This window comes from Excalfactoria chinensis, chromosome 13 (assembly GCF_039878825.1).
Source record: "Excalfactoria chinensis isolate bCotChi1 chromosome 13, bCotChi1.hap2, whole genome shotgun sequence".
Lineage (NCBI taxonomy): Eukaryota > Metazoa > Chordata > Aves > Galliformes > Phasianidae > Excalfactoria > Excalfactoria chinensis.
Genome location: NC_092837.1, coordinates 1,932,945 through 1,944,119, shown reverse-complemented (window position 1 = coordinate 1,944,119; position 11,175 = coordinate 1,932,945). Strand labels below are relative to the sequence as shown.

The 11,175-nt window shown below is 48.2% G+C and overlaps 1 protein-coding gene across 5 annotated transcripts in view; it reads right to left on the bottom strand.

The window, feature by feature from the left end:
* Positions 1 to 3,788: 3,788 nt before the first annotated feature.
* The window catches only part of RAPGEF6 (Rap guanine nucleotide exchange factor 6), a 106,076-nt gene continuing 98,689 nt past the window's right edge, over positions 3,789 to 11,175 (bottom strand). For 4 of the 5 annotated variants that reach the window (XM_072348275.1, XM_072348276.1, XM_072348277.1 and 1 more), the window contains 2 exons: positions 8,696 to 9,007; positions 3,789 to 7,170 (listed from right to left, as the gene is read on the bottom strand). In XM_072348275.1, the coding sequence (XP_072204376.1) occupies positions 7,145 to 7,170; positions 8,696 to 9,007 (338 nt within the window). In that variant the 3' untranslated portion in view covers positions 3,789 to 7,144. The remainder of the gene's footprint in view (positions 7,171 to 8,695; positions 9,008 to 11,175) is intronic. The other variant, XM_072348278.1, reaches the window with a different exon arrangement.

Sequence of the window (11,175 nt, the reverse complement as noted above, 5' to 3'; positions counted from 1 at the left end):
TTCATACATTGCAGCATAGGTGCTGCCAGATCAGAAAATGCAGCATTATCACCTCCAATTAAGCAATATGGCCAAGTGAACCCAGCAGGAAGCAGGAGTGCCTTCAGATCCTTCAGCATGTTGCTGTCTCCACTCCTGTAAGCTCCACATTTCCATCTCTTGTCCAGTTTTCCATTTGTTGGCCAAATTTTCTCTGTTCCCATCCATCCAGAGAGCTGCCAGGGCAGAGCAGTGTCACAGCCCGGATACATGGAAGAAACCCACAGCGTGTCTCAGCGTCTTCTACAAGAAAACCCTCACAACTGCTCCCAAGTCCCACACCAACACGTGAGAACAAGTATTTTACACCCCGTGCTTCAAATGGCCTTCAGGGGGCACCTCCTTTCTGGTCCATCCCATTGCACAGACTCTTGGCAGTGGTGTTACACAGCCGAGCTCCCCCAAGCTGCCCGCTGCAGACAGCTGTAACGTGCTGCGATCGATGTTTAATCCTGCCCTCACCCTCGGTTACCCCCAGGCTAGGAGGTGAATAACCAGCCAACCTCTGCCCTCTTTGCATTAAGGGCTCACAGGGATGCTCCCCCAGGGCATACCCCACAGTTTACCCCCTACTCCTGTCCTTGCTCACATAGCCTTCATTTTCCCTTCCTCCCCATTAGCAGTGCTGCTCGTTACCCCAGGCCCGTCTTTGTAGCACTGATAGGACACTCATGGAAGTGCCATTCACCCAAAGATCTGCCTCCCTCCATCAAGGCTCCTTGGACTCAACACAACAATACAACAAACACTGGCCACCAATAATTGAGAAAAACTCCTTCCCTGCGTGCTATTTTCCACTGGAATGATGTGTTATTAGCTTATAGAGAAATACTTTTTAGCTGAAGGCTTTTTTTTTTTGGCAGCAATTTGGCCTTCACAATAATGGACTTACTGTACGCAAAGCCTTGGAAAAGCAGCATTTTGGAGAGATGCTCGATAGTCACCGAGTCCGGTTTGTTGTGCTGTGAAATGGAAGCACAGTGCCATCTCTCGGGCTGAGCAGGGCCACAGCTCTGCATTCAGCCTCTCAGGAGTTCTTGCTTTCCCCTAAAGCTACGGCAATTCACACGTTCAGCACACTGCCAAGGAATGAACGTCTGCACTGGAGGTCAGGGCTCTGCTCTTTGCTCTCTGCGACAGGTGCAGCTGCAGCCACACGCTGACCTTCTGCAAATGCTGCTTTATGTCTTCTGTGTGGGTGTGCACGGAGAGCATCGCACCAACAGTGTCAGACTCATTCCCTGGGGCTGCCCCCAGCTGAGGTCCTGGCTGTGTACCCAAAGAGCAGGGAGGGCCTCCAGCCCTACAGCTGCCACAGCAAGGAAGACTCTATGAAGAGCAAAGGGATTTTAAATACACTACCCCTTAGTTTTTTAAGAAATGCTTCCTTTCTATGGCCACTGAGTACATTAAGAGACAAAAACAGACAACAGGTCATTCCATACAACTGCCCAGTTGTTCAAGTAACTGCGATGCTTATCCCTCTGAGAGAAGGATGCACTTTGGAGCTCTTTCTCCGAAGACCAACAAGCACTGTTCCATAGCAGTGTGTTTCATGATGCTGTTTTTTCTCCCCGGGACCACAGAGAAAAAAACATATTGTGCCAAAAATCAGGAATTATTTGATACAGAAATAACAGCAGGTGAGCCAGAGTCTGGAAACATCCTGCAATTAAGATCCTGAGTTATTGACTTCAAATTGGCATCAGAAGTCTATTCAATGCTGCCGTGGGCAATATGGACTTGACATTGCACAGGTGCACATTACAATGGCAAAACCCCACAGAGCTGCAGACATTTCCCTCTGCACAGGTGGGACAAAGCCGTGCTGAGCTGCAGCCATCCAGCACCAATGGAGATCCCCATCCAAAGGCAATGACTGAAAAGCCACCAGAGCCCCAACAAACAAGTCTCATAACATGGGCACGCATAAAGATACAGCCTAAGGACAGAGCCACTGGAGGACAGAACTCAGCACATCTCCTGCTGTCACTGATAACTGCTGAGCTCCGTAGGGCTGTATCAAGCAGTTCATACCCCATAGGAAAATACCCCCCCAGACCTTCAGTTGACAACTGTCCGAACCTCCCCTTCTTACACTGGTTTTATGATGCACTTTGGGTACTGAGGTTAGTTTGGTGGCTTTGTGAAATGTTTCCGTTTTTCCCTTTTACACAGAGAAATTCATATGGGGACTTTCCTCTGACCTTGGTGGCATTATGGCTGGCTTAGCAACCAGCTGTGATGTTATTCAAGCTTTAAAAGCAAGGAATGTTTGCACAGGTATATGGGGACACAGAGCCCCTTCTGAGCTGTTTGTCCTATGAAGGCCCTAATGACACCGATTCTTGTTTAGAAGTCACATCTCCAACTGCATTCAATTGCCACCGCTGTAAAACTAAGGGTGACTTCTACCCGATGCGATCACCTCTGCAGGTGGTAGAGGTGGATGGCAGAGACACCGTGTGGTGCAGGGGAAGGGACTTGATGTGCTCAGCACCCCACACTGGGACACAGCATTGCTCTGAAATCTTGGCTCAACATCCTCCTCTCCATCAGCTGTACATCAGCACAGCAATTCAAAGGAGAGAAAACAGTGAGGGGGGTACTGGCTTCCCAGCCCTCCCTCAACAGGTGCTGCAGAGGCTGCACACAAAAAGGGACACTCACAACCTAATTCACCCCGTGGTTACACTGGCAGACCAAGCCATGCAACTCATGTATTGCCAGCCATGTCCTCAGCCCTCTAACCCATTATAATCTATGGGAGGGTTACACCCTATGCACTCTGCTATCAGTGCTCTGCCCTCCCCACTACAGGCCCCAGGCACGACGCTCACAGGCACAATGCTCACAGCCAGCAGTCTCCCAGAGCACAGTTCCCATCCCATCGCTTTCCCCACAGAGATGGGATGACACCACCACTTTGCACAGGGCCTTCCTTGGAGCACGATGGTTTTTGCTGCTTATCAGCACTGTCCCAGAACAAAATTCATGCTGCTCCCACCACCACCAGGGGCACTGCCCCATGGCCTTGTGCAACAAGTCATGCTTGCTCAGAAATGAGTGTGAACTTACAGTACTCACTGGTGCCTAAATGCCAAGTCTGAAAAACAAGGCAGTTACCTGCCACTCCCAGCTATGATCCTAAAACAGATGTTTGAGGGTATGAAGTTAACGCTGTGAGGTTTGGAATTGCAGATACAATTACAACCTTCATTTTTACAGCTGCTCCTAAGCACTAAATGCAGGCACAGCTGTAACTGGAGCTCAACAACCATCACTTCCCCCCCCCCTCAACCCACTGTTCCTCCCTGGTGGGCACTGAGGGGTGAGCAGAGGTGTATGAGACCCTCTACCATCAGCTCCCGTGGACCCCACACCTCCCTGAGTCAGGAATGGGAGAAGTGGGAGCAGCTCCCATCACTGTGCACCTCTAGGGCCTTTAGGACAGCACAAAACACCCCAATTATGTGACTAACTGTAAGAGCTGTCAAAAACATCATGGCTTCTAAGCATTCTAAGAGCTTCTCCTGAAGAGAGGGTGGATGAGCTGTACTTCCCCAGCCCCAGAGCACAGGAATTCAATGCTGAGAGGTGCACAGACAGCTGCAGCACCCTGCGCTCAGATATGACCTTCATGAGACGGCAACTGCTTAGTCCCAGGGCGAAGGGAGAAATGGGAATGGGAGCAGAGCCCACAGTGCCCCCCGGAGCACCCCAATGGGCAAAGCCAAAGCAGCTTCTGCATGTAGATTGTTTATTGATTCCAACATATTAATAGATTGGATAATAAACAGTACTTTTAAACATTCTCTTAACCAAAAATATAACAAATATTTACAATCACTCAGTAAAAATACAAAAAGCATACAGAGGCACTGTCTTTCTAAAAGACATAAGTGTAAGAGGTATCAAAAAATAGGAGACAAACATTGCTTGTTACAGAATACTTTACAATCACTGACTTGTGCAGTACAATTGCTATTGGAATATCATTACATCTGTGCAGTTTTGCCAATATGCTCACATAGTTAGAATTAATACCAAGCTAAACTGCATTCCAGGTATATCAAAAATAAAGATGAAACAATAAAAAGCACAACGTAAGCAAAAGCTGGATTGGGAATTCAAGGTAGATTACCTTCTATACAAGCGTTCTAAAATACAATGTGTCAGGCTTTTCTAAAGAGAGAGTATCCTTTTTTCCCTCTGTTCTTGCACAGGCAGTGGGAAGCTTATCCTTAAATCAACCCTAATCCAAATGCTTTATGAGAACTCCCACGCCAGCACCCCTTCCCCACACAGGGCAGGCTCGGCCATAGGGACAGCCTGCGCACAGCTCTGTGCCGTGCTTTGCACCAGGGGAGATGGGACCACAGCTCAGGGCTCACTTACTGTCCCCTTTCTGTTGCAGAGTCCCACTGAGGTCTTCAGCACTGCACTGCTCTTTAGGAAGAGCCGGGGGTAAAGGACACTGCTGGAGGGCTGTGGTGCAGCAGTAGGACCTGGCTGGGGTCCTATTTGCATCTTACTTTGTGGGGAAAAAAAAGGGATAATGTCTCTTCAAACCCACACCGGACACAGCAGACCTGGCTATCGGCCCCGATCAATGTGATCGGATCGTTTTAAAACAAACAAACAAAAGGAATCACAGCAAGGATGAGCAGAGGGCAAACCACACCGTGCGGTCAGGAGGAGCAGGAGGGGCAGCTCACGTGTCGATAGTTGGTGTGTGATTTATTTACACTGGCTGTATTGGATACCAGGGAACACGAGGAGCAGACTTTCACTCACTCAATGAGCTTTTCAGTGCCCTGAAAAGCGCTGTGGAACAGACTGATGAGCGGCCTGTCACCTGCAGCCTGTGGGCACCCAGAGCAGCACAGGGACACAGGAGTCACAGCAGCCCTTATCCCCCAACCTTTGTTCAATGGCTGCAGCGATAGCCAGCATGGGTAGCTGCACATGGAAGGCAAACAGCAGCACAGTGGGACGGCTGGGGCTCAGATCCCATCCCCACATCAGTTCAACAGCTCCATTACCAACATCACTGTGCTGAAAGGAACCACCCCACCCCGCAGCGTTCTGATGCTTACGTTAACCTTCATCCATTAAGGCCTGTGCAGGTTCATGATACTCATTAAGGCCTCGAAAAAGCAAAGCGCTTTCGTGTTGAGCTACACCTCACATGATTTTTAAGACCATTTCCCAGCTACTCGCTCCTCAGATGCTCGTGCCATGAGGTGATGCAGGGCAGCCCCATCCCTGCCCACAGCACCGGCATCACTACAGGGACAGCGGATCAGAGGCTTTGGGGTGTTTTTGGTTGTGACACCGCACTCAATTCGCACCCCCTGCACACATACAGGGGAAAAAAAAACAATAATCTTAAAGCTCTTCACGACTATGGATATAGAAATCATTTCTGAGGCACTGTAAAAATGACAAACATCTTCTCTCTAGCTTAGGCTGTAAACATCACAACAAAGATTTACAATTAAATGTTTAAATACGCATTATTCACACATTCATGTCCAATTTAACACTAGAATGGGGCATTGTGTGCTAGAAGGAAAGGAAAAGGCAGGTATTTCCAGTTTTAACCCTGTGTGCTCCGGCTGGCTACACAAAACCAAAGCTATTTGTTACCTACTCAACCACCACCAAACAGAAGCTCGTGTTAATGAGCTGTGTGCAAATCAGAGCCTCCAGGGGCACCAGCAGCTCCAGGGCTCCTACTTTAGGTTTAGAACGCAACAGGTCTGGTTCTCTAATCCCACACACCATCTGTAAGGACAGGAGGCAGCAGATGCAGCTGCTTTAAACCAGTTTTAGATCACCTAAGAAAGGCAGCGGTCACAATCAGGTAATAAAGAAGGAATCTCTTACCCCATCCTGAGAACCAGGGCTCACCCAACGCTCTAAACGAGGACATTTCCAAGCACAGATCCTTCCCCTGCAGCTACCAGTGCTCATATGAGGGCAGGGAGGGCTGCACCCTGGGAGGACACTGGGATTGCTGCCACCTGTGCTCACAGGGCTGGCTACACCCCTTCACCAGGTGTTTAATGACCAGCTCAGGCTGTGACCTAACAGTTCCCATGCAGTCACCTAACATTCGGTTTCAGTCATTTTAATGTGAAAGGAAGGCAGTTTTGTTTCTTTACCTTTTTCTTACCTAACCTTTGCCCCTAAATCCTGCACAGCTCTGGCAGAGGGCCGGAACGTGTGGGCCGACCTGAAAACCCCACACAGCACACGGGTGGGTTTGGGCTGCCAGCAGCACCTCTGCACGTGGAGCCCGGCCAAAGCTCCTCCGGGAAAGCATCGGACTCACCCAGCAGCTGTGAGCGGCAGCTGCCACTTTTCAAAGGGCTGCTCAGCAGGGGAGAACACCGGCCGTTCCATTCATTGGCTGGCAGCTAAAGAACAGCCAGCAGCGTGCAGAGGGCTGTGCCGGCAGGCAGGGCCAGCAGATGGCAGTGCTCCCCAGGCCGGCACGCGGCGCATTGCAGGAGCGCACCTGGAGTTTTTGGAGGGCAGGAGGGTTTACACGGTGCTCGTGTGCCATCACACGTGGTTTAACGTTCAGCATCAGCCAACCGGAGCGCCCCCGATACAAAGGAAATTCCCAATCCAACCCCCCCCCCCCCCCCAAAGAAAAAACAAAACAAAACAAAAAAACAAAGAAAGAAATTTAAATTAATAAATTATTTTCAGATATTGCAGCAACGTCCTTCGGGGTTTGCTGACTTTTCTTTTTTCTTCCCAGTTCATAAAATAACACTCTTAGATGTAGAAAACAACGAGGAAGGAACTACTGAGGGTTGGATGGTATCCTACAGAACGCTTCCTGCCCCACAGCCCTCCCGGCGCCCTGCCTGCTGGGCACACACAGCCCTGGGGATGCGGCAGAGCAGAAGGAGGGGACGGCGATGACCCCATCAGATGACCCCATCAGTTCATCCCATCCGTGACAGAGGCGAACGCAATGAGTGAGGTGAGTAGCAGCAAGTTGTTAGCAGTGTCGCTAACGGGATCCTGTGGTCCTCCTTCCCGCATCCCTCGTGTTTTGAAGTGGTTTACGTGGATAGCCCGACGGTTAGACTGCTGACACTTGTTCATCTTCTGCAAAACAAGAGAAAACAGCACCTTATTGCATGAGCCCGCTGCCTCGGATGCAGACAGCACAGAACAGAACCCAACCATCTGATTACTGCGGTTCTGTTCAGACTTCACCGCTGCACCGCGATGCTTTCGCAGTCTCAACAACAGACTGCAGCACATCACAGCTCCCCACGTAACAAAGCCTCATAAGTGAGAGAGGCACGCAGCGTATGCACTGCGAAGTGGGGAATCCCACTGCCTTCAAGGGTTGGCATGCAGCTCCCAATATCCCCCAGCCTACATACAGACTCAGGGCAAAGCAGTAAATCACCTCCCAGCATGCAGTGATCGTTGTTAAGACGTCCCAAATAAGATTAACCAGGCAGTTGCAGCACAGCAAGAGCTGTATCTACAAGTGCATGGTTACATTCAGTTCAGAAATGTTTGAATTACGATATTTGAAGCAATTACTTCCTTATTCTTACAGATTTGATATCACTACCGAGTGGATGCTGGGCAATTTTAAGTGTTTTGCCCTAAATTTGGACTGCAGTACTAACATATGCATCAAGTGGTATTTACATATCAGAACAGGCCAAGACAAGACTACTTTGCATCAAAAATCGTTTTCATCCCAATCCATGTTTGTTTTAAGCCAGGCAGATTGAAAGAAGCAACCACAACACCCTAATAAATAGTCAGTTCACCAGGAAGGGTACAGAGAGATCACATCAGCACATAACAATTAAAAGCAAATCAGCAGATAAACAATGGAGCAGTAATTGCCCTAGCTGGGTGTTGACACCATGTAAGAGCATTCTTGTATTCTGATCACAGGATACACGCTGTGCTCCACAGCCTTGGCTGTTGCTTCAAACAAAACCGAGGGGAATTTCAAAGCAAGGGACACTGCCAGGGCCGGTGGGATCAGCTCAGGTTCTATTAAATGCACTTTTCAGAAGAACAAAACATTACTGCTGTTTCCTTCAGTGCCTTTAAGCTCATACTCCAGGAATCCCTAGAGGGACAGCACGTTAAGTGTACAAATGGGACACGAGGGATGAGTTACACAAAGCCTGACCACAGAGGAATTCAAAAGAACCAATTTAGGTCACCATCCCCAGAACACTGGGACGCCAAATAATTAACCCAGGCAGACTGGAGCTGGTCCACATGTAATTTAAAGCCTGACAGTGTCCCTTAAATCATCACTGCTGAGTGGGTGCCCATTTTAAAGAAAAACCAGCATCTCCATGCTTGTGAGCATCTCGTTTGGATGTGGGAGGGCTCATCCATAACAATTCAATTCTATTTGGTGTCAACATGCTTTGTCTGAAAGGAAGGCATTCTTTTTGCAGCTGTGCATATATACAAAGGTGGGTGTATATAGGCACACACCAACACATTTGTGCACTTAGAGATGAGCAAAGTTTCAGTCTCAAAGCAGGACGAAGAGAAAGCCCAGACCATCAATGTGAAGGAAGCACTGCACAGACCCATTAACACGGTGTTAATTAACGTCTCCCGAGCCAGGTGTTCCACATACCATCCTCTTCACTATCTGCGCCAGGCATATCTGCTAGCTGGGGGCCAGACGGCTGCCGACTATGCCACTGAGGCATCTTCGATGCAAGACAGGCCACCGGGTCGCTCCCGAGAGGGGCTGACGAGAGTCTAGAGAGGTCACTGTGCAGCATCTTTGACCTCTGCACTGCCACACTATAGTCGGGAGGTTTTAGGTGTGGGTGGTGGGGCGATCCTTCCTTTATGTCCGCTAAAGAAATCCCCATATATCCCGGAGGGGTGGGCGGAGGCTCCCTATACCTATCGTCCTTCTTAGGTGAGGTGACACAGTACACTGGCACGAGAAATAAGCAATGGAAATGTTAAGGAAGAAAAACAAAGGAAACAAAACGTTAAAAAATCATGAAATGTTACAATGGCAAAACAGAAACTGATAACAAAATGCAAATGCAGAAACACTGGTTACAACGACAGCAGCAGGTATTTATGCTTTTGTTTATGCTTTGTACTTATTTCAAGAAGTCAGAGCAGCAACAGAAGCAGGAACTCACTGGGCAGCGTGCCCAGCTGGAAGCACAGCATCCCCTACAGGCATCCTGCAATGGCAGAGCTTGGCGTGCGCCACTGCAGGACATGGGAAGCTGCTGGTGCCAGCGGAGGGCAGCAGGGCACTGCTGCAGACAGGTCTGTGAGTCTTCATACAGCCCAGGAAGCTGAAAGTGCAGCACTTCAGGCAGCAGCCCTGAGTTCTATGGCACAGCACTGGCACCTGTGGACTGCTCACTGACTCCAATGGCATCACCTCCATCAGCCAAAAGGCACTCAGGGGCTTACCAGAAATTCACTGTAATTAAATACCACCTCATTAACTGATGTAAGATATTTAACTATTTCATCAGCTGTGAAAACTTTAAAAACTATCACATGAAGCTGCTCCAATGAGGCAAAGTACACACAGCCTGCACTCACTGCTTCGCACTTTGCAGTAGTTAACAGTGGCTTAGAATATACATGCTTTTAATTGTCTTTTTTATCCTATATCTTAAATTCTCTGTTCACAGGTGATGAATTACCAGAAATCACCTTTGGAAAGGCTCCATTACACCTTCTGCACTCACCAAGAGACTGCTGACTATAACATTTAATTGCAGCGGCCATTTGCCTTCCTTCCCCACCCATTGCTCCTTCACACCTCACAGCCCCTCACCCCAAACTCACGCTTTCAATATACGACCTCCCCTCCCACCCACTCCCAGCACCTCAAGGGCTCATATGCATGTTAAATTGGGCTTTTTCCATACACAAGTTGCAACAGGATCGTTTCAAAGCTAGGATAATTCAAAAATCTGTTAGCAGAGTAAATCTGCATTCTTCTTGTGTGTACATTTAAAGCAGTGCACGCTCATTACAGTTTCAATTACTTCAACAGCTGTAATATCTTCTTATCTTACAATAAGGTGAAAGAAGAAAAACAAAGCTGTGTTTCTTATTGTGTTGGGGACTTGTGTGATTCTGGGCATTAGCAGCAGTTGGTTTATAGGGGATGGCCTCAGTACATGCCTGGATCCTAGTAAAATAACACTGGATTCATGTGGTAGGAGTTTTAACAAAGTTGGTGGGTAAAGGCAGCGACTCTGACTGAGGGAATCCCTTTTCATGAAGGCATTTCACTTTGTTGGGTCTGAGGTGGTGGCTGACAATGGTGGGTATATTATCCTTTAAAGGAGAAAGCTCAAGCTTACCTGGAGCTAATACCGAGTCCGCCCTGCTAATGAAGGTTGGAATAATGGGTACTTTGGCTCAGCTCTCTATCGTGCTATTTTACAAATGCTATACGAATAAATAGCACTTAACATCCATCATTTTTTATCACTTCCTCATTCACAGTCCCTGAGGGTTACAAACCCTCCCATGAGCTGTCCTGCAGGGCTGGGCTTCTTGCAACTCCTTTACCCTCTGCTGTTCCTACCAAGATATTCCCTCCATCTACAAATCACATCTCTCAGCCTTTCTCTCTCAAACAACAGATGTACTCTACCACTCTCTTAATGCCCATATATACTCCCAGAAATACAAACCCCCTTCCTTCTCCATGTGTGCTAATATCAGATGAAACCTGGGAATGATCAACCGAAGCTTGGAACACAGCTTGGGAAATCTGTTACAGCATTAGGAAGGACTAAGGAAAGCTATTTAATAATGAAGATCTGAGCTTAATTAGAACAATAATGTCATGGTCCTCATCTTTTAGCTAAAACCTACTGAAGGTACAAAAAGTGCACCACAGACCCCCTGCAAAGCAGCCTATTACCTACATGGACATTATAAAGAAAACAGGGTGAAATCCCACACAGTGGTTAAGGGAAACCTCACTAAGAGGCAGAAATAAATGGTGATGTGTACTGTGGGTAAAAGCTATGAGAAAGCTTTTCCATTTGGACACACAGTGACGGTCCATCACCATTTCACACTTTCTTGCCTGTAAAGCAAAGGTTGCAGCAA